We start from the raw sequence: 23,365 nt of genomic DNA, 5'->3' as shown, positions 1-23,365 counted from the left end.
TCGTTGCAACTATCTCGTTCTTGTGAAGCTGATATTGCTAAACAAAAACATCTGCTCTCACATCAATACATGTATATATTTCATTTATATATACGTAAATGCATGTCTTTGTATATAACATTGATTAAATCCGTTAAACTTGGTACTCGAAGATATGTGTGTGGTGAAACTCTTTATATAGTTTTGAAGATAATAAGGCGAGTGGTTGCACAAACCACAAGGATCTGATTGTGAGTATTAGAAATAACTTGTTTGTGACGCGTCACTGTCTTCCAACATTCTTTACAGAAATCCTCTTTTCTTTTTCAGTAGGAATAGCAGCAATATACTAAGTACCATTTACAGTGGCTGGAGTGATCCCATTAATAGCGCGTGATAATTTTGCAAGCTGCGTATCTTTGAGTTTCAAAAAAAAATATTGAAGATAAAAAGTGTTACACAAAAAAGAAATTAATTAATAAGAATTAAAAAATAAAATTAAATGTCGTCCAACAGAGAACAACGAACAACGAGACACTGACAGAAAATCAAGAGAGAAATAGAGCGAGCGAGCGAGCGACTGATCAAAAGTCGAAAAAAACAAAACTGATTTGTTGTTATTTTCTCTCACTAAAGGTTTTCCCTAATACTTTAAACCAAACTCATATAGATAAATATTTATCTCCTGAATCCCCCCCCCTCTTTAGATCACATAAACAGTTGAATTTCTATCCGATTGATTACTTGCTCGTGATTAATTGATTGATTGATTTTTAAGAAACCATCGTAAAGAAAAAGAAAAAGAACGGAACAAAGAGAACGCCAATTTTTCTTTTTTTTTTTTTTGTCGAAGAATCTTTTCCCACCCGCAACCAAAACAAGCAATCTTTTCCTTTTTTTTTTCTCCCACAACAGTGATTAAAGACCACCGTTCATCAAGTGTATATCACACCTAGCATTTACATATATATATATACACACATACATATATTATCAACCCATTATCTTTTACTAGGATTATTCAGAAGTTCAAACACTTAGACCCTTTTCATTATTTTTGTTTTCTGAATTTTTACTAGTCTCGACATTTCAGTATAAATAGATACCAAACTACACACTACACCAGTTATACTCATATTAAAAAACACACACACACACACATATATATACATATATATTATTAACAATGGGTTTATCATTTTCAAAACTATTTGCCAACCTCTTTGGTAACAAAGAGATGAGAATCTTGATGGTTGGTTTGGATGCCGCCGGTAAGACCACCATTTTGTATAAATTGAAATTGGGTGAAATCGTCACCACCATCCCAACAATTGGTTTCAATGTTGAGACCGTTGAGTACAAGAATATCTCATTTACAGTTTGGGACGTTGGTGGACAAGACAAGATTAGACCATTGTGGCGTTACTATTTCCAAAACACTCAAGGTATCATTTTTGTCGTTGATTCCAACGATAGAGACCGTATTGCCGAAGCCAGAGAAGAATTACAACAAATGCTCAACGAAGATGAATTAAGAGACGCGCTCTTGTTGGTTTTTGCTAACAAGCAAGATTTGCCAAATGCTATGAATGCCGCTGAAATTACAGAAAAATTGGGATTACACTCCATCAGACAAAGACCATGGTACATCCAAGCCACTTGTGCTACTACCGGTGACGGTTTGTACGAAGGTTTGGAATGGTTATCTACCAACTTGAAAAACTCATCATAAGTATGTTGCTTCTGTCTAATTAACTTTTATAACTATTATCGATAATACAAATTGACAAAAAAAAAGAGAGAGATACGAGAAAAGAAGAAGTATTATTGATCTTGGAGATCTTACATTGTAGAACTATATATTTCTTCTTTCTTTCTTTCTTTCTTTCTTTCTTTCTTTCTTTCTTTCTTTCTTTCTTTCTTTCTTTCTTTCTTTCTTTCTTTTTTTTTGTTTTGTAATCTTGCTTTTATTTAATTTCTCACATTTTTTCTATTCCAATGGCTAACGGGTGCTTATGGAGAGATTATCATGATGTGGTAAACATATAACAACTTCTTAATAAGTTTTGTTAGCAGATACTTTGTCATTTCGGACTCGCCAACGAGTTCGGGATCAAATTCTCTATTTTTTTGGTGGCAAAGTGCGGGGCGAACGAGGAATTACAACCGAATATAGACCGAGAATTACTTGAAGATACTTGCAGATGTTTCTAAAAAAAATACTAACCACAAGGTTGAAGAAAAGAGCTCGAACTTTGCTTCAAAGATTAAAAAGTAATGTTGGTTCAACCACCTTCTTAAGATGATCATAAAGATAAAAATAACGAGCACAAACAGTTGTCCATAGCAAGTGTGTAGTGTCTCGTGACATGTAGTTTATACAAGCCATGTAAGTTGATTCATCAGTGTTGCTGCAAAAGACGCCAAAAAAAAAATTGTCTCTAGCGATACTAAAAATTATTGATGAAACAATAAACTACAAACTTTTAAGGTATTGTCAGATGGTCAGAAAACATTCATGATTTACTTGCGAGTATCAGCAACAAAAAAAATTGCAGAATTTACAGTTGTCCATTAGCGTAGATAGCTACGTATTCTTTGCACATACTCCTGTTTATTTACCAAGAGATCTCGTCACTGACATTGCGCGAGGTTATCAGAGAAAATCAACAAACCAATCGAGCGAGCAGAAAAAAAACACACACACACTACAAGAGCTCAAACAGAAACTGTAACTAAAACATAGGTTTAATATAGATATAACATAGATATAACATAGATATAACATAGATATAACATAGATATAACATAGATATAACATAGATATAACATAGATATAACATAGATATAACATAGATATAACATAGATATAACATAGATATAACATAGATATAACATAGATATAACAGTGTTGCATATTAACAGCATGTAGATGAACTTTTTGCCATTAGAAGCCAATTTTACTTATTCTCGATGATATGCACCCACCAGCTTTGTTACAAATGTAGTTAGTACAGAACACAATTTCTAGTTGCGTAACAGAATACTGCTTTGAAAAGATGAGCGGCTTGAATAGTGAATTTTATATGTCACTTTTTAGAAAAGAAAAAAACGTGATCACGTGCGAACATTAAAAAGTAGGGTTTTCAGATTACATCGCGATAGTGTGTTTGCGCGACCGAAACCTACAGTGAGTGCGACCATTCCAGTTTTTCTAAAATTTTCAATAATAATACTAGAAAGAGGTGTAGACTCAAAGAGACCTTTGTTTGCATCAACGTTCAGTTCAATACACATACACAATGGTATGTTATAACCACGATATAAAGTCGTTTAAACAGTTAATAGGGACAAAGAGGGAGAAAAGGAAGATGAAATGAAGTACCAGGAAAATGAACTAGAAGAAGAGAATCACGGATCATATGCTGGCAACAACAGAGGCATCAGCAAGAACCACACGAAGAGCATTAGCATCAGCATTATCAGTATTAGCGAATGAAGGATCATTTGTATTTTCAGATCAAACAGTTGAAGTAGAAACAAATAAGCAGAAACGATTCTTTAGTAAGTTGTGGAAGAGAATATAGGGCAAGAAAGTCTGTGTTTTTCACTAACAGTTGGCTTTTTGATCTGTTCATGAAACAAATAATTTAACACAATTTAGATTATCGCATGTGATTAGAAACATAGAACTAAGATCTCCACAAATTAATTGCAGAAATTCAATATTGAAGAATGACAAAGTATTACTTGTGTTTTTTCTTTTCATTTGCTATTGCATACTTTGAGTACAGAATACAAAAGATATACGTGCACAAACGAGTGTTTTCCAGTAATGAAAAGAGCCATTCAATATTTGTTTCTTTCCCCTTCCTTCTAGTCATGTCCCTTTACTGATCTCGAAAAACGAAGCCAATAAATACTAACAGTTTTCTTTTCTTTTTTTATTTAGGTCGCCGTCAAATCATTCGAATTAAGAACCAAGTCCAAGGAGCAATTGGAAAACCAACTCGTTGAGTTGAAAAAAGAGTTGGCCAACTTGAAAGTCCAAAAATTGCAAAGACCAAGCTTGCCAAGAATTCACATTGTTCGTAAAAACATTGCTAGAGTGTTAACTGTTATTAACATCAACCAAAGAGAAAACGTCAAGGCTTTCTACGCTGGTAAGAAATACCAACCAAAGGACTTGAGAGCTAAGAAGACCAGAGCTTTGAGAAGAAAATTGACCAAATTCGAAAGATCTCAGGAAACTGACAAGGCTAGAAAGCAAAGAATCACTTTCCCACAAAGAAAATTCGCCATCAAAGCTTAAGTTTAGATGAAGATTATAGAAAAAAAAACATGATTGAGGATTTGTGGTTCTAGAACTTATCTTTTGTTTTCTAGTTTTGATAATGGAGAAGCGACTTTGTGTCTATGACGTTTGGTGTAAATTTGTATAATAAATATAATGTTCGTCGATTATACATTTGGCTTTTTTATTATTCTTTTATTTTTTTTCTTTATTTTCTACTTTTAAAGGACTTACAACTCTTGATTTCAAAGAGAGACAGGTAATGTTATATTTCATTGTGTTTATGTAATGTCTACATAAGCTATAAAATGTCCATTTATTTAGCAACCTCTCCATTCAATCTTTCTTCTTTCTTTTGTCTCTTGAAATCTGCAATTTTGGCCTTAAGCTCTACATCTTCAGTAACATCCTCAAGTTTGAGCGGCATTCTGTTGAATGGATCAGTGGCATCACTCAATAAATGCGCCTTGATTGTTGAGCGATCAATGCTAACTTTAGATGATGGTAAAATGACCGGGTCTTCCATTAACGTGAACATTAAAGGATCCAAAAACTCATCTGGAACTTCACCCAATTCCAACTCTTCAGTCTGCTCAGATTGACGGTTTTCTTCTGCTTTTTGAGCAAAGAGCCTTAGTTGATCTATAATTTTGTTGTTTATAAAAGTCCTGGTTGTCAAAATCTTTTCCGCTTTTTGAAAGTAAGAAATATCAAAAGACCTTCCATCTCGTGAGACGGCAATAACAAAACCTTTTTGCAACGCAAGGTTAACGTAAACCTCACATAGGTCACTAAGAAGCTTTTTAGGCTCAAAGTGGTATTTTTCTGGTGACTCAACCTTGAGATTGGAACACTTGGGCCCAACCAAAATTGACAAGTTATAATCCAACATTCCAGCCAATCGATCAACAATTTCGGGCAACACAAATCCATTTGGTACTTCTTTTGTGAAAAGCTTAAATAACTCCATCGTCTTATTAGACAATCCCATTAATGATGTAGCTCGCTTCTCTGCAGTATTCAAATTTTCATTTAATTCATCGGTGCTTCCAAGCTCCTCATTTTCTGGCTCCCCGCGCAAACGTCTCTTTAACTCCACTTGGTAATCATGTATCGAGTTCAACAAGCTGAATGATTCATCTAACAAATAAGTCGTGTCGTTCAACATTCTAGCAATGAATCGGATGAAGAAATCAACATTGTTCTGCGAATAATCCAACAACTGTGATCTGTATTCAGATGTTTTCCACAACTCTTCGATAATCACCGAAATGTAGTATCTACTATTGAACTTATCATAAAATTGCGACGAAGCACCAGTTTTTTCCACCATGACATAAAAGTCCAACAATGCATATAACAAATGCTTCATAACAAGACGGTCTCCACGATAAATAGGCGCAATCATTCCTTCTTGGCCATTTGCTCCGGGTAAGGTTCCAATAAACAAAATTTCAACTAAATTTGCCTTCATATGTGGATTTCCAATCAATTCAGGGCATCTAAGCAAGATGGTGGTGAATTGAACAAACGTGAGGAGCTTTTCTTCATTTCGGACCAATGGACACCCATTAAAGTTTACACAAAATTTGCAGTAGTTGATCAAACCTTCAAGCAAAAACTCTGGATAGTACTTCCATGGCTCCGGTGTCTTTGTTTTTAAAAAGTCATGATCATCCAATTGAGAAACACTCGTAATTTTGTAAATAGGAATAGTAATCTTTTGTTGTGGGTAAGCATGATTTGGATCAATCATTCTGGTGATGAAAGTTGTTGCACCAACGACAAAGTCAAAAATATCCAATTGTAAATCCCTTAAACTAAACACTGCACGAATAGCATACTTCTCGGCAACGAGAACACCCAATGCTTTCTTCATTCTTGGTAAACCCGCTCGTAATGCATTAGCTTGCATTGGATTCATTCCTGGTAACAGCTGGCCCAGCTCCAACATGGATAAACGTTCATTGTATTGTTTAATTTGCAGCTGAATCCTATCATATTTAATGTAAATACCACCCATACCATAATGGACATATGCCAATGTCAAATTAAAGCAATCAGATATAAAGTTTGGAGTGGAGACAACACCTCCACCTCCACCTCTACTTCCACCTTCACCTGCATCTGCATCTGCATTCGCATCTGCCCAAGCTTGCCTTTTTTTTTCAACATATTGTGAAGCATCTTCAATCAGAGAGTTGACTCTAGACTCCTCCAGGATATCCAACAAGTTACTTTTGGCAAAGTAATCAACGTCAATTTTGTCAATTTTGGTATAAAGAGGGAAATCCAAAAATGGTTGACTCAACTTAATCAATACCATGGTAATGTTGAACATGATTCCATCACTGGCTAATTTTGTAAAGTCGGCATGGCTACCTCTGCGCAAGTGGCTTAAATTGATCAATTCAGCAAACCACCGCAACGTATCTTCCCTGGTCTTGGCCGAGCCTCTAATCAATTTATCTACAATGACAAACAAGTGATTGAGAACGGTCTTGAGCTCACCTTGAGCAAGCTCAAATGCGGTATTCAATTGTGGCGTAGACATTGACTTTGGGTCTTCACCAAAATACGTATGAGATGACATACCCAAAGGCGACACTCTAAAGACAGGTCCCAACAAAGAGTGCCATTCATATTCCAATCCCTCCTTCCTCAGATTTGGGAAAAATCCATTGACTTGAGAAAAAATCGCTGCAACCGGTTTGAGCAGAACCAAAGATTCAAACATGATTAAGTAGCCAAGATGTTTAGAGGTGCCAATAGCATCTCTTTGAGTTAATCGCACACTCAAGCTCGGTATAATATAGTTCAATAAGGACAATAACGAGTCATCTTCGGTTGCCTCTTCAATCAACTGTGTTACAAATGGTGAAATGCGAGCAAAATCGTCAATTATATACCCAATAGACTTTTGAAGATTGGAAGTTGCAAACATATCCGGGAACTGCAACGCCATATTTGAATATCTGACGGCATGCTTCAAGATTAAGGAAAAAAATGAATTCTTCTCCTCAAAAAATTTGGCTTTGAGCGGCAACTCTCGTTTCAAACTATACGTCCTGTCGTAGATACTATATAGATAACTTATTGGCTCCGGGTATTTGCTCGGTAAATTCAAAATCTCCATGAATATTTCATCAAAATAGTTTTCGTCAAGTTTGCCAATCTCGTTGTCAGTGATTGTGTGTGCAGTTTTGGAAATGTCACTCAGATTGGACTTTAATTGGAATATTTTGTCGATGTTATCGCCAACCCAATTGGACAGAGTGATTGGTTGATTTTGGCGAGGTCCTGCATTTGTAGTTGGTTGTGGTGATGCATGGGCTGTGGGAGTAGCACTTCTCAGAGAAACATTTTCTTGCTTTTTAATGGTGTTGTCAGCAGTTGTTTTCTGTCTTTTTTCCTGATCCAATATGGTTTGATTTCGGTGGCGCTCCACGTCCTGTTTAGGCAACAGCAGCAGAGGGCCCTGGGTCTGCTGCTGAAGTGGTAACTTTTCTTCAGAGCTGGAACTGTTTGTTTGCTCGGAAGAAGTTGATCTAGCGGCCAATTTGGCAAGTCTTTTAGCACGGATCTAAGATAAAAAAAAAGGAAGAAGGACGATTTGTTAGTAATGTATTCTTTGATTAAAACAAGATTGTTCAATTTGATTTTTTGCTTTTTTGGATAAAAAAAACAACAAAACACATACTTCGTCAGCACTGCTCATCAGGCACGTAAAAAACAGTAATATAGAAGAGGCAAAAAAGCAAATAGATTCTTTTCAAAAAAAAAAATAAAAAGTAAATATGAATTGATATGATGGCGGAAAGGGGGGGGAAGTAAGTGAGAGATTGTGAAGGAAGTTGTTTCGAAATAGTTTATAGCTGTTTTTGGCTGCAAGATTATCCAGAGTTTGATCTCGCTCGCTCTACATCCAATCCGTCCATTTCCACCACAATTGTTGAGTCCTAGGTTATTGCTGCTACCACGCGCTTCCAAAGAAAGTTTTAGAAATATAAACCAGAGAGCCCCACCTAACAGAGAGCCAAAGAAAAATATAGTACCATCAAGAAACTAAAAAACAAGAGAGAGAGAGAGAGAGAGAAAAAAAACAACAAGTTAACCGAAAAAGAAAATAGAGTGTATTGGAAGAATATTTTTTTTTTTTTTTGGAAGAAACAAAAGGTTCAAAATCAAATACTCTTTTTTTTTTTTCGTGATTGAATCATTTGTTATCCCATAGACGGTTTATTTGATAAAACATAGTGAAAAGTACAGTTCTTATTGGATTCAGAACGGGCTTGACAACATTATACATATATACATACATGTATATATATATATATATATATAAAATAAGGCAGAACACACGTATATGAATTAGAACTGTTCTCCAATTACAAATTGTTAGGACCACACTAAACTCATTTTGATTCAACTTTATATACAGTTTCACTAAGTACAACTAGTCGGATTACGTTATATATCTTGAAATCTTCTTTTCCAAATTTTTTTTTTTTATATCCCATCATATTTACATATATATTACAACCAATCATTATCCATAATCACGGTGTATACACTATACCCAACTATTAAGCTAGCTTGATCCCACAAAGTTTGTTTTTTTCTTTGTTCTTCCTTTTACCTTTTTATCGGTTTATAATTTTCTTGGTTTCAGTATTTGCAGGATGTCGGAAAACAATAACATACCGAAATCCATCATTACTGCATTGACCAGGCACCAGGACCGACCTTTCATATTATATCTTGAGAAGGATCTCATCAAGTTTATCAAGAATTCCATTTTGGGCAACATCAAACAGCCAGAGTATGTTATACAAGCTCAATACTTGAAAAATTCATACTATAGGCTTTTGAGTCACCAGCTATGCCAGTATTACAATTTACAACATTGGAACAATCAACAAAGCGAGATTGTGGTTACTCCTATACCGGACTATGACTATCAATCATTTAAGGAATTACTAGACGAAGATAATGAATCAAGTGATTTTGTTAAAGTTGCCGACGTTGCATCGCAATATCAAGCTGAGCATTCACCTCCATCCTCACCAACACATGCGTCCAATCATTATTCTCGTGGTAATAATTATCATAGTCAAAGTCATAATCCAAATTATAATCAAAATCAAAATCAAAATCACACTTCTAACCACAACCATCACTCAATGAACAAGCCGCAACATTATCAACAACAAAGAGCATTTTCTCCACGATATCACTCGCAATACAACAATCCATATCATTTGCAGCAAATGAATTACAATGTGTACTCACCTATCAATAATCATGCATTTAACCCTTCGAGGGGACCTCGCCCACAAAATTTGTCATCTGAAGGGTTGTTGGACAATCTCAACAATAATGACAACAGCCACAACAGTACCAGTACCAGTACCACGACCAATTCTAAACCCAAATTCATTGTGAAAAAAATAATAAACAAGCCTTCGCCACAAGCCCCAAGCGAAGAAACCAAAGATGACGGAGTCAAGAGTCTTTCGGAAAGTCTTTCAAATCTTAATGTCGATGTATCTGCAACTGAGTTACCAGGTTCCGCCGAATCGGAATCTACGTCGGCGTCAGAAACTACCAAATCTACTATTGAAAGTCAACGTGCTTCCAAAGAAGCTCTTTATAGGAAATTACGAGAAGAAATTTTCTTAAAAGAAGATGAAGATCAAAACGATGATGACGATGAAGAGGAGGAGGATGATGATGAAGAAGAGGAAGAAGAGGAAGAAGCTAACGATGAAGAGGAGGAGGATGATGATGAAGAAGAGGAAGAAGAGGAAGAAGCTAACGATGAAGGGGAGGATCTGGAGGTCGAAAGAAAAGAGAACGAAGACGAATTTAAAAATGGAGGGACAATGTCACCCAGCGAGATACATGAGAAAACAGAAAATTTTTCAAAATCGAAACACCAGCGACATGACGGGAATTATAGAGCGCAGTACAAACCCCGCCAGCCTCCTTATAATCGTCAGCAACTGCAAACAAACATTGCTTCTCAATCTATGGGATATGGATTTTATCAAAACCAACACCACGTACAGATGCAAATACCCATGCAAGCTCCATACCAACAAATTATTGCACCAAATGGTATGCCGGGCTTAGTACCTCAAACTCCAGGCGGTGCTGTGCCTGTTTTTTTCAACCCATATTTTGCTGCTCAGCAACCAATGGTTTCTCAAGCATACGGCTATCCTGCAGGGTATCTCAACATACCACCCCACTCGCAACTACCACCGATACCACAACCGCCACCTCCATACGATAAAGAGACTGAAAGAAGACTTTTGAATAATCCGTACATAATTATACCCGGAGACGAAAGACAACTGAATGGCAAGACTGGAAAACCACAGCGTGGCAAAAGAATGCCTCTGAATTACAAATCTCGGAATGGTAGTGGAACTCTGGTGAACCAGAATGGACATGCAAAAGGAAGTAACCAGCACCTGTGACCGTGACCGTGACTGTGACTGTGAATGTGAATGAGGATAGAAAAGAAAAGATAGATGGAAAGGGAAAGAAAAGAAAAGAAAATAGAATAAAAAAGGAAAGCCATAGTTTTGAACTATATATATTTTTCATCTAAAAGGAGCCAAAAGAAAAGAAACTGTATCTATTCTTGATGAGAAAAATAGAAAAGAAAAGAATATAGAGAATATAAAGAAAAAGAATTGGAAAAATACACGGCGATCTTATTTGTTCTTATATAGAGGATAAATATATATATATATATATATTGCAGAAAAAATAAAAAGCAACTGTTGATATTCGTAAATTGATGGGCTAATACCATCAGAGATTAGTTCATGATCGATAATGGTAAGATTAACAGCACTAAATGGTAAAAAAAGTCTTAGTAGTCCCTGTAGGTGTCCTAGCAGTTGTGGCAGTAGTAACTATAATCGTTGTAATCGTTACAGTCAAATCGATTGTGCTGGGGATTATAGCTATTTTTCTTCGAGCCGCCATTCTCCAGCCATGCCCCCTTTTGAGTGAGCACGTGACATAAAAATACTTTTGACGACAGACACGTCTGATGATCTGTACTTTCTGGGTATATATATATATATATATATATATTGTTTTTCCTCGCTTCCCCAGATCAGATTATCGATTTTAAATTGGATCAATTGTACACGTCAATTTTCAACCACCCTCTTTCATCTCGAAAATTAACGAAAGGTTCACCATTCTGTCAGAAGTTTACTATCCGACCGAAGCTCTTTACAAGGTTTTGCATAAGTTTATAAGAGACTCTTTTCACTCTAATTTTCTTATAAACTTTAAATCATTGAACTAAGCCTCCGAAAGAAAAAGAAAAAAAAAAGCAAAAAGAGAATAAACCAATGTCAAACCCACATTTAGACGACGACTTGGTTCCTGAACAAGTTGAAGGATACACTGTTGCTGAAAAGAAAACCATTGATGAGTACAACAAGCTTGATGCAGAGGATGAAAGTCTTGCCAAATGGAAAGCCAGCTTAGGTCTTGGCTCTGCTGACTCAGCGCCATACCCTGTGCAACCGGGAGATAATCGTAAGGTCGTTGTTGTAGAACTCGCGTTGGAATTCCCTGAACAACCCGAACTCGAACCTATTCGTATTAACCTCGAAGATGATCAGGGTAAAACGATTGTTGGCAAAGAGATCAAATTCAGCATCAAAGAAAAGAGTGTTTATCAACTCGTGGTCAAATTTAGAGTTCAACATGAGATTATTACTGGTTTAAAATACTTGCACTCGGTGAAACGTGGTGGACTTAGAGTGGAAAAATTAGAAGAGCCATTGGGCAGTTATGCTCCAAATACGCAGGATAAGCCATATTACGAAAGGAAATTTACCGAGGTTGAAGCACCAAGCGGTATGATTGCTAGAGGAACTTACTCTGCAGTGTCAAAGTTTGTGGATGATGACAAAAACGTCCACTTGACCGTTCCATGGAGTTTCTCAATAGTTAAATAAATAGATAACTAAAATGCTGGAAAACAACTGGGTAGGGTAGGCTTGCTGAATAAACCAAGCAGACACTACAATCAGTGGAAAGGATTTAGTAAAATACGAGATGCTCAACTATAATTTATACAATTGATAAACTATTATTAATCTACATCTTTCTTTTTTTTTTAAACAAAGAAAAAAGAAAAAAAGAAAAAGGAAAAAAAAAAGTAAAAAATGCAAATGTAAGGCCAAACTCTTTACTAAACCTCTCAATTTTAATCATTTTAACTTTGGGGTGTGTAGACTTTTGAACTTCTTCTTCAGTGGTTTCCTGTCAGGTATATATGTCGGCGCTTTGCTTCGTTTAGTGCCCAGCAGATTCAGAATTATAACACTACTCAAGTGGTTTATACTCTTAGATAGAGTCGACTTTCGTTCCTGATTATGAGGTAAAAGCCTCGCATTAGACTTATACAAATCAGCACCATCTGTGTAATCATCTCCATATTCATCAAATTTTTGTCGATATTTTTGATTCTGCAATGATCCTTTACTCCATTCACTCGCAAACTTTATCTCGAAGTTTGCCATGCTTGTTTCATGTTGTTTTAGCCAGTTCAGTTTGTACGCTGAAAACATCGCTTCCTTGTCAAATTGACTTTGAATTACAAGTTCTTTCCCCAACAATGTGTATAATGCTTCTAAATTGCCGTCTTTTGCAAGAAACTGTAAAGATTTCACAAAGGAACCTCTCTCATCGATAGCCTTTAAAAATCTCGATACAGTGTCAATTGGCTTTCTCCATGAAGAGCCAGAATACTCTTTTTCAATGTATGACGAAATAAACAACAACGTCTTGGCCCTTGTACTTGCAACGTAAAAACATCTCCTTTCCTCATTCAAAGAATTTGGATCGTCCGTGGTCAATGCAAAACCGGCGGGAAGTAAGCCTTCTGATAAACCAGGAACAAATACAACTGGCCACTCTAAGCCTTTCGAACCATGAATTGTACTAATTGCTACCCCGACTTTTTTCTTCTTTTTTTCGTCCCCTGTCTTGTCATCCTCGTATAAACCTACTGATTCGACAAACTTGCGTATAAAGTTTTCCCCAAGATCATCATTGGTACTATTGATTAAATCTGTTTTGCCATTATTGGATTCCTCAATTTCATCAAGAGTGACTTCTTCCATAAAAAGATCTGATTGTGGAGTAAATTCGCAAAACTGAGTCTTTACTTCCTCAACATTCAACCTCACTTCTTCTTTTTCTTCGCTTTCATATTCTTTCTTGAGACCCGAGTCAGTATATATTTGATCAAATAATCGAGCAACTTTTAAAGGGTCTATTTGCTCTTCTTTTTCCAAGTTGTCCAACATAACTTGCGCTTGATCTATCATTTTTATATACCCTTTCAAGCTCTCTTTTGCTTTCAGAGGCAATTTTACTCCGTATTGGTTATTACTCTCCAATAACCCACGAAGCACGTCGCGTGCACTCTTTTTAGTTCTTTTATTGATGAAGGTATTGTTGGCGTCCTTAACGGTAATAGTGTTATTAACATTATTGAGGTCATCAACAACAGTGGTTGTAGTAGTGCTAGTATTAATACTGGTAGCATTGGAAGAAGTTATAGCAGTTGTGATGGCCCTATCTATGGCTTCCAACGTTACTGCACCAAATCCGCGCTTAGGATAATTCAATGTCTGAAGTATTGCTATTCTATCATTAGGTTCACCGCAAACTCGCAAGTAGTCCATAATGGCAGTCACTTCTTTTCTCTCCCAAAATGCTTTTCCGCGCACCATAATGTAGGGAATCCGCTTCCTCACTAGTTCTGCTTCGATTGCTCGTGTTTGATACGCGGCCCTTACGAGAATCGAAATTTCATCATATTTGATGGGATTATGTGGAAGCTGTTGAAGAAAATCTATTTGGTAAGCAATCCACGAAGCTTCTTGTGCTGCAGAGCTCAAATTCAGATACACCGGCTTGAAAGAATGTGGACATTGCGAGTTCAAGTTTTTCAAAATTCGATCCGGTTGCTGTGTCATCACCCGCTCTGAAAAATCAAGAATATCTTTTGTTGATCTATAATTTTCCGTCAAGGATACAACTGAGCATGAAAGATCCTGTGTCGTGTAATGTTCTTTCATTTTGTGGAAATTGTTTGATTGTGCTTCGCGGAACGCGTATATGGATTGGTCTGGATCACCAACAAGTGTGACATTATGTTGATATTGCAGGTTCAAGGGATCCCCCTTGGCAAATTCGTACATCAATTGTAATTGAATCTCATTAGTATCTTGAAACTCATCAACGAGAACGTGTCGCACATGGTGTAACACTGGTATTCTCGTTACTAATTTGTAACAAGAGAGCAAACAATCGTCAAAGTCAAGTTTCCGCTCATCGGAAAGTTTGTTTTGATAGGCTCGATATAATAAGCCCATAGTTTGATTATAGTCTCTCAGCCGAAGGTACGTCTCTGGTAAGTAACCTCGAGCTTTTAATTTTCCAATCTGCCGTTTAAAGCTAGGGATATCCACACCAAAGTATTTCTCATTGGGTTTGTTTGACATAAGGAAAGGCGCGTCTTCTTTAAGTTTCAGCTTTAAATGGCTAATCACAGTATCGGATAAATTTTTTTCAAACATCTCCTTAATCAATATATCTTTATCCCTCTCATCAGCAATTGTAAACCCACCAAGTCCTACCTTGTGGCCAAATTTTTTAATGATACGAAAACATATACTGTGGAAGGTCCCAATAAGTAGTTTGTCCAACTCAATACTGGTACCAGGAACAACACCAGTGCCATCACCTGTATTTCCTAACATCTTTCCCAATCGATCCACCATCTCGTTGGCTGCTTTTTTGGTAAATGTTGTAACAATGATATGTTCGGGCTTGATCCGTTCGTGTAATAGCAAGTATGCCACCCTTGATATAAGCACTTTTGTCTTTCCAGTACCCGGTCCTGCAATTATTTGCAACCGGCCATTCGCAGGAGATGTAACAGCTATACGCTGGTTTGCATTCAAGCCGCGTAGAAACATCTCAATCTCTGGGGTCGAGTCCGTAGAACCTTCACTCATGTTGCCTTTTATTCTCTTTTATATTCTCTCTTATATTCTCTCTTATATTCTCTCTTATATCCTACTCTATTGAGTTTATATTTTTTATGTTTTATTTCTTTTTTTTTTGGTTTTTCAAAAGAGTAAATGGAAAAGAAAAAGGGATCTAGAAAACAAGGGGAAGGAACCAAGCAGGAAATGTTTGGCCAAGTCGATGATGTTGTAGACAAAATTAACCTTTCATCACCTTCAGTCTAAACAACAAAATGTGAAACCTTGTGCTTTTTTTTTGTCATTAAATATTTATGTTTCATTTCCTTTATTTACGTTTTTTTTGATTTATAATTTTTTATTGTGTTTTGATCTGAAGTTTCGGATAAATTTGGATTTTGTGATCCGGGATGAAGCGTTAGTTGTAGTTGAAAAGAAAATTCAGATGATAATTGTTATTTCACAAGATTACTCTGTCTCATTCATAAAGTCAAAGCTTATTATACTCTTTTAGTTTATTTTTGATCGAAATAACATTGCAAAGAATGTCGACAAGAATAATGAGCTTGGATGGAAAAAATTGCAAAGGCTAAAGATCCGCCAAAAGAGCCGTTTCATTTCCTTTTCAAGTGTGTAGTTTCTTAAATCGATGTGAAGCGAACATGGGGTCAGAAAAAGGAAAAAAAAAAAAAGAGGAAATCGTTGACTAATTCCTTTAGATTAACAAGTGTGTGATTTTATAAAAATACACATGAATTCTCTAAACTTACAGTTAATTGAGTTAATTATAAACCTCAGCTAAAAGGAAAACAACAAAAAAAAAAATGAAAAATCCAGTTGCAAAGTTTTGGTGCTAACATAATACTATGAGCTGGCGATGCTTTGATCGCATTATTTCAAACCGTAAGCTGTTTTGCATCCCGCTGAGAAAATTGCGCCTTAATTTGGTAGCAGAGGGCACAAACTGGACTAAACTGAACACAGAATCAGAAATTAAATTGTAAATTACTTGTGGCTCATCACAAACTATAGTTTTTACTTTTCTTTGAACAACGATTATAGATCCTAATTGAAGAAAGCACCATTTGAAAGAAATGTTAATTTGTCAACTGGAATGTTCAACTTAATCAAAATATTTTTCCTTGTGTCACTACTCTCGAAATGGGTTTTCTGTGATGAAAGTAACAACAGTAACTATAACACCAACACGAGCAACACTACCAGCAACACTACCAGCAGCAGCATCAGCGCTAGTACAATAAATATTACAGAATCCATAAACACGGATGTGATAAATGTTGCCGTGCGAACACAGAGAGATGTTTCGAAACCAATTCCGATTGACCAAGTAGGCGTGGCTGGGATTTCACTCAACTCGGTTTTTGACAACCAAGGTTACACAGCAGACAGTTTGGCCGAGTTGACAAATTTGCTACAACTAGGGACACAGGTGGTGCTGTTAACTCTTTACTGGAATGAGTTTACATCCGTATGGCAGCTATGTCCGGCACCTTTTCCACAAAATGTCACTTATTATCTGAACTCTTTAGTGAATGTCACCTGGAATAACAACACCTATCTTTGCGAATATGGATTCACAACTAATGACATCATGGACACAATATTTGAGTACCTACAATCGTCAAATACAGTTTTTAATGTATATTTTATGCATTTACTATTGAATCTCAAATCGATCCATTATGAAAAATCAAACAAGACGATTGATTTAGAAAACATATATGCCCCAAACTCACGCACCAACATAATAGGAAACACCACACTATACGACACCGTGGCACCACTATCACCTTATATTTTTACCCCCGATGTTCTCGAAAGTTATCAAAATTCAGAGGCAAATAGTACTCAAAGCAACTATCAGCAATTTTACGCGCAATCAAACTACACGTTTCCATCATTAGATTCTGTTTTGTTCCTGGAGGTCAAGAGGCTCTTGGTCAATGTTGTGAATAATGACCTTGTGGACTCGCGCAGAGTTTACTCCATTACTCTGCGTGACCGAAGTAATATATTTTTTAACAATACAATGCCTTCAACTACACTCGATACAGCAGAGGCAGATGCATTTTGCGATAGAGTTTTAAACTCTGCAAACGACATTGAGACATTCAACAATTTATCTCTATATACACATTTTAGATATGTAACTGACAATAACAAAAAACGCTTCACTATGAAAGGAGTGCGGCGTTATGTCAAATGTGGACTATCGCCGGTTTTTAATGCCTCGTCCTATCAAGTGACAAACGATAGTTTTGCACAGACTTCAAACCAGAGTTATTATCCAACCGCAAACGAGAGCTTGCTGGATGTGGAGGTGGCTTTTGAAGCATTTATACCATATAACTTTTGGTCTTTTGCACCTGGCCAACCAATAATGAATGAAACGACTAGAGGAAATGTGCTGTCATCCGATGCAAATGTTGCGTACAAATGTGTTGCAATGAATCCCGACGGCTGGACCGTTGAAGATTGCTATACTGAGTACCAATATGCTTGCAAAAACATTACATCGCCGAATGACTGGTTCATCTCAACACGTAGTCGCCGATCATATTTCGATATCGATAACGATGCATGCCCCGATGGATATAATTTCAGCTTACCAAGGCTGAGCATTGAGATGGCTGCTTTGTATAACGTGATAAAAAAAGAAAACGCAGAGTATCCTGTATGGATTGATTTGAACGACATTACGATCTCAACTTGCTTTGTATCTGGCGGACCATATGCCCAGTGCCCTTACCAAAAGACAGTTACCACCAAGAAGTTTATCCGAATGATTGCTCCAAGCTCAATCGTGGCCCTTGTGATTTTGTTTTTGATATTTTTGGAAAACTTGTTTAGAAAGAATCAATTGCAAACGAATCGGAAGAAATACTGGAAAAAAGTACTCAGTGAACACTATGCAAAGCATGAGCAAGAGGGCGTACCATCATAAACATTTTTACAATTGGTTGTTGTCACAGTGCGACACACATTGGACGCTCTGTGCCCTCGTTTCCGCTAAGTGAATATTTGGAGAATATTGCACGACATAGGAAACTTGAAACTTCAAACAAGATGAGTTTATATAAATAGGAACGAGAAGTGGTAAAATTAACTTATCACTATTATATAGAAATATCGGTAAAATATAGATTTTATACGGTCAACTACATTGAACACAAATCACTAGGTGAACGTGCAGAGTGTATACTCTCACGATTCTCCTTACTAGTGACTTTGTATGAGACAATTTACTCTCTTAACTTATGAGCATTGAGACCTTTATAGGTGCGATCATTGACAATTACACTTAGTTGGAATATAGCCTATCAAGTCACGAACTCAAACCGCTGGTATCGGTGAGCTACCAGCTCAAACCGATGCTCAGCAGTCGTACACTTGTTACTTGTGACAGTGCTATGCGACAGAATGGCGACCAGAGTGAGGACCTCAAATCCTTGCAAATCATGTTGTTTGAATGATTTGATATGGTTACCTAATATTTCAAGTAATTGATACATTGGTTGAGGCTACTGTTAAGCAGTATTGTCGACCAGGATATTGAATGATCATGACATTTCAATACCTTGGCATTTCAACATTTGGTCAATATCATTTATGAGAAGGACCTGTGGAAGAGTAAATCTCCTATCCACGAATTAATAGCTTCACTATTGTGAACTACAGTTTAAAGGAGGAGCTACTCCTCATTGGAGAACTATGCGAGTTTAGTCCAATGGAACATAATGCATCGTAGTCATCGGGACGTATCCGAGACTACACCAGAAAATATCAAATAGCGTATACTGTCAACACTTTATGATGGAATATTCACCCATCAGTTGACAAAGGGCGAAGGTTGTAGACGTTAGACAGAGTGCAACTATAGACCGAATAGAGTCGTGTCTGCTGACTTGGCTATAGTTTGAAGGCTGTACGTGTGATAGGCATGGCGTTGAAACGAGTACCGAAGATTGCACGGGTATAGGTGGCTACCCTCAATTGGTGCAAAGATCGAGGAAAGTATTTTTAGGATAATGACCACATCCCTAATTTGGGTTTATATCATTTTTTTAAAAAAGACTTATTACATTCTAGAAGGTAAATAAGCACCGTTAAAGCAGCGTTTAAGAAATCATCATTACTGTCTACGGACTCATCTGAGTATGATGGTAGCAGACTAAACAAACTACACGGGTTATCGGTGAGGTAGAATTACACCAGATAAAAACGGCGGAGATGGTAACTACCGAGGGAAAGACTAAATTGCATCTCGCAAGAAAGACTATATAGCATCTTGAGAGAAAGACAGAATTGCATCCCGAAAGAAGCAACCAATTATTATTATGAAACTACAGTGTTTCAATAGGTCGTTCAATCATCACTTTATTAGAGATACTGACTTAGCGCCTGCTATATAGGAGGAGTCAAATCCGAGGCACTCATTTATTGTCGACAAAATTTTTAAGATGAGGCCAGGATACACGACTATGCGCTGGTGAAAAATTTTCACCCTACTCAACAAAAATTGTTGTCCACGACCTCTTACTCGCGTGACGAGAACTATAAGTATTCCCGAGATTGATTGAACGAAACCCTTGATAATTTGGAACAAAGGGTTTATCTACCATAAAAACATTTCACCAAAAAGTTTAACACCAAGTATATCACATATTACATTCAAGCAAAATATTATTCCAAAAACTTGAAAAACTTCTACTACAAATGTCATCTTCAACAAAAGATTCTAAGACCTCTAATCCTACTCCAAGGAGTATCAACCCTGGTCCAAGTAAACCAGACCTTGCTGGTGTCGACTCATCTTCAATTTCCGGGCAGTCTATTTCTACCTCGGGAAGAGCCGATATGAGCGAAGGTGAAGATGAATCTCCTGGTTTGAAAAGGACAGAAGCTCCTCAAATAAATCAGGTTGAGATTAACGAGATCTTAGACTTGAAATCTGAGATGATGATGATGCAAGAGCAGATGAAACAAATGACTGCTATGTTTAAAGCCGCTATGATTCAAACAGTCCCGCAACTTAGCACTCCTGTACCAGCTAGGAACGATGAGGCTAACAAGGCCCAGATTTCGGATGATAACAACAGCATAACCCTGCCAACTGACGTGCAAATGAAAGTTCATCCGGAAGAACACACATTTTCACCAGGACGTAACTTCCCTACCTCGAGGCCACACTCACTCGCTTCACCCTTGACTCACCAATCCCGTCAAAGTGGTACTCCTAGTGCTTATGGATCTGATAGATCTGTTGCATCTTACGATGGTATCCTTTACCATGGAGAAGTAGTCCATAGCGGATTCTGGGTTGAAGGCCATGAAGAAGCTTGTCAAATCATAAACGAGGCAAGACAGAGGTACCCTCATGGGGAAGACGTCAGGGTAATTCCATACATTCGAGTCCCAGACATAGCTGTCGAAAAGGCATTCATGGCGTACTACGACAAACTCCTTGCCAAACAAGGGAGAACTCAAAATGACAATATGGCACTCGGTCAGTATGACATTGCAAAACGTGTCCCTTTGAAGTTCTCCGATGAGGAAGGTTTCATGTTCTGGTTAAAGTCGGTTTTGTGGCACAAACACACCTACGGTGTTCCTGATAAGCTCATCATTAATGAGTTAAGGAACGGAGCTAATTTGACGAAGTCAGAGTCGTTGAAGGACATGATTGAGATGTCATGTAAGAGTGAGGGCCCCTTTGAACAACCGGTGGTTGATTACTTACCTATCTTGGGCAATGGGGGCACTCCTCCAGAAACGAACCAAGTTACTGATGTTATGACTGCTATCCATGATGCTTTGAAAAAGAAACATAATCCTAGAGTGAAAATGACCATTATTGGTATTGCTGTCAAAAAGTATTTGAGGATCACCAATACATCTCACCTAGCACAGGAAACATGGATCTCAATCTTTAAGACCCTTTTCGAAAGGATGGGTAGTGTCATGGATCAAATAATCATGTATATGACCCCGGAAGTTAAAATCGAAAAGCCGGGAAGGACTGGACCAATAGTCACGTTTGAAGATGCGTCGATCATAAAGATTGGCCTTGGACTCCTCAAGAATAAACCTAACGATAAAATCATTCAAGGTGTCAAATCATACGATTTGACATTTGAGAGGATCTGGGATGCTGTTAATGCAACATTTCAAACGAGGATGCATCTTATCTCAGATGACGAAGAAAAAGATGCCGGTACTACACTGGTGTCTAAAGGTGACAAATCACAAAAGACTACTAAATGTAATTTTTGTGGAAAGTACAGACACACTGTTGATAGTTGCCACTTATTGGTGACTGCTTTGGATGAAAAGTTGGTAAAGAAAGTCGATGGGAAGTATTACTTAGCAAACGGTGAACCGTTGGTCATGGATTTCTATAAGTGTCCCCTTTTAAAACACCTGAGCTTGAAATCTCTAAGTTCTAATGCGAGGCATCGCACGCCCCCAACAAAGTAAGTCCAAGGCAGCACAAGTTATGGAGGTAGAGGTTATTCCTAAGAGTACAGTCACTAGTAACTCTAGAGAAAATACCCACCACGAACGATTACCGACAGAAGTGATGCAATCTAATTCTCATATAATGTCTGATTCAATAGATGAAGTGATTAAACCCGGACCCATCATGATTGATGACGTCCCGGTTTACTTGGTGCACGCAGCCAATGCTCAATCTGCTAAGAAGGTAGTGAAGGATTGGACTGCGAAGAAAGCCCATCTCCCTAGCTCGCGAAAAGATGCTCACAATAAGTTGAAGGCTGATAAGGTGAAACAGCAACTCAATGCAGCAGTTAGACAACGGCAGGAGATGGAGAGAGTGGAGCGTGAAAGCGCACCTAGCCCTGTAACAGAGCAATCTATGCAGGAGTCCCGACGGGAATTAGACACTGAGTCCCCGCCGATCGGAGAGCAGTCTCCACCCTATGACTCACATTTACCATTCCTGGAACTCCAGTTTCCAGATGAAAACATAGACGTAGACCCAGACTACGAGTATGAAGAACCTAGCTCGGCTGGTATTCGGTTCGAACCCTCCGCACTGACAATGGATAGGGAATTAGAAAACCTAGCCATGGAGGACACCGTAGATCCTGATGAAGAGTTAAAGTTATTCCTATCCGAAGGAAAAGGAATTGAACAGACTTCTACGCCACCGGAGAATGGAAACATGATGAGTCACCCTCAAGAAGAAGTGCCTAAGGTGAAATCTGACGTTGTTGTTAATGAACCACTTAATGAGGAACAGGCAAATGCTACCGCTGATGATGGAGTTGACTCCCCAGTGGCTGACGATTCAATTAAACTCTTTAGTGTCGAAGACATCTTGAGAGAGAATCAGCTAGATGAGCTTGCCAAATTAAGTGCAACGTCCGACCAACCACACCACCTTGCTGACGATTCCACTGATCCACAGCGGAAAAGTCAGCGCCGAGTACGTACTAGTAAATTGACCATACTAGACAAACAGGCTGCATTCAAAGATGCCATGAAACATAACTTCTTCGTGTTTATGGATCTTTCGAAGTATTTGGGAATGCACGATGATGCTCGAGCCATGATGAGAGAAAGTACTAAAGCTATGTTGGTTGACAGAGATGTTTTGCAGAAAGCCCTTAAGGATGGTATTGCCAAGTTCAAGAAGAAACCAGTTGTTACTGAAGTAAATCTGACGACCACTTCGACAGGCTACCACCAACCAGGGGTCACTCAAGAACTACTCTGTTTCCCCGCATCCATACATGGCCGTAGGATAGAAATGAAATACGACACCGCGGCCCAGTTGAGTTTGATCAACCCGCAAACACTAAAAGGGTTACCAATTAAGCCTTTTCCCTTGAGCCAGCCAGTATTTGTTCAAGGTGTTAATAATGACACCAAAGCAATTACTCAGGGAGTGTTTTTAGATGTTACTGTCCATTTCATCTCCTTACCTGCAATCCTCTATTTGCACGAGCAAATTCCTGTTGGTCAGGTACTACTCGGGTTGCCATTCCAAGATGCGCACAAACTCTCC

The 23,365-nt window shown here is 37.7% G+C and overlaps 8 protein-coding genes across 8 annotated transcripts; 6 read left to right on the top strand and 2 right to left on the bottom strand. All coding sequences in view use genetic code 12, as the record gives it.

Moving 5' to 3' along the window:
* Positions 1 to 1,165: 1,165 nt before the first annotated feature.
* On the top strand, positions 1,166 to 1,711 carry ARF1 (Arf GTPase arf1; the record flags this gene model as incomplete). The annotated part of the gene is made up of 1 exon (XM_001526240.1): positions 1,166 to 1,711. One exon carries the CDS (start codon positions 1,166 to 1,168, stop codon positions 1,709 to 1,711), a length of 546 nt encoding a protein of 181 aa, XP_001526290.1.
* Positions 1,712 to 3,281: 1,570 nt separating this feature from the next.
* On the top strand, positions 3,282 to 4,291 carry RPL35A (60S ribosomal protein L35A; the record flags this gene model as incomplete). Its single annotated transcript, XM_001526239.1, has 2 exons — positions 3,282 to 3,284; positions 3,932 to 4,291. 2 exons carry the CDS (start codon positions 3,282 to 3,284, stop codon positions 4,289 to 4,291), a joined length of 363 nt encoding a protein of 120 aa, XP_001526289.1.
* Positions 4,292 to 4,589: 298 nt separating this feature from the next.
* UFD2 (Ubiquitin conjugation factor E4) lies at positions 4,590 to 7,991 on the bottom strand (the record flags this gene model as incomplete). The annotated part of the gene is made up of 2 exons (XM_001526238.2): positions 4,590 to 7,856; positions 7,974 to 7,991. 2 exons carry the CDS (start codon positions 7,989 to 7,991, stop codon positions 4,590 to 4,592), a joined length of 3,285 nt encoding a protein of 1,094 aa, XP_001526288.2.
* Positions 7,992 to 8,955: 964 nt separating this feature from the next.
* On the top strand, positions 8,956 to 10,758 carry PVL30_003685 (uncharacterized protein; the record flags this gene model as incomplete). Its single annotated transcript, XM_001526237.2, has 1 exon — positions 8,956 to 10,758. The coding sequence occupies one exon, from the start codon at positions 8,956 to 8,958 to the stop codon at positions 10,756 to 10,758; it is 1,803 nt and encodes a 600-aa protein (XP_001526287.2).
* An 894-nt stretch (positions 10,759 to 11,652) lies between these two features.
* Positions 11,653 to 12,267, top strand: RDI1 (rho GDP dissociation inhibitor; the record flags this gene model as incomplete). The annotated part of the gene is made up of 1 exon (XM_001526235.1): positions 11,653 to 12,267. One exon carries the CDS (start codon positions 11,653 to 11,655, stop codon positions 12,265 to 12,267), a length of 615 nt encoding a protein of 204 aa, XP_001526285.1.
* Positions 12,268 to 12,522: 255 nt separating this feature from the next.
* Positions 12,523 to 15,342, bottom strand: srs2 (ATP-dependent DNA helicase srs2; the record flags this gene model as incomplete). The annotated part of the gene is made up of 1 exon (XM_001526234.1): positions 12,523 to 15,342. The coding sequence occupies one exon, from the start codon at positions 15,340 to 15,342 to the stop codon at positions 12,523 to 12,525; it is 2,820 nt and encodes a 939-aa protein (XP_001526284.2).
* Positions 15,343 to 16,426: 1,084 nt separating this feature from the next.
* MTC6 (Maintenance of telomere capping protein 6) lies at positions 16,427 to 18,277 on the top strand (the record flags this gene model as incomplete). Its single annotated transcript, XM_001526233.1, has 1 exon — positions 16,427 to 18,277. The coding sequence occupies one exon, from the start codon at positions 16,427 to 16,429 to the stop codon at positions 18,275 to 18,277; it is 1,851 nt and encodes a 616-aa protein (XP_001526283.2).
* A 1,772-nt stretch (positions 18,278 to 20,049) lies between these two features.
* On the top strand, positions 20,050 to 21,810 carry PVL30_003681 (uncharacterized protein; the record flags this gene model as incomplete). Its single annotated transcript, XM_061119498.1, has 1 exon — positions 20,050 to 21,810. The coding sequence occupies one exon, from the start codon at positions 20,050 to 20,052 to the stop codon at positions 21,808 to 21,810; it is 1,761 nt and encodes a 586-aa protein (XP_060975481.1).
* Between the last annotated feature and the right edge of the window lie 1,555 nt (positions 21,811 to 23,365).

This window comes from Lodderomyces elongisporus, chromosome 4, assembly GCF_030384665.1.
Source record: "Lodderomyces elongisporus chromosome 4, complete sequence".
Taxonomy (NCBI): domain Eukaryota; kingdom Fungi; phylum Ascomycota; class Pichiomycetes; order Serinales; family Debaryomycetaceae; genus Lodderomyces; species Lodderomyces elongisporus.
Note: the sequence above shows the minus strand (reverse complement) of the source record. Positions and strands in the feature narration are given on the sequence as shown.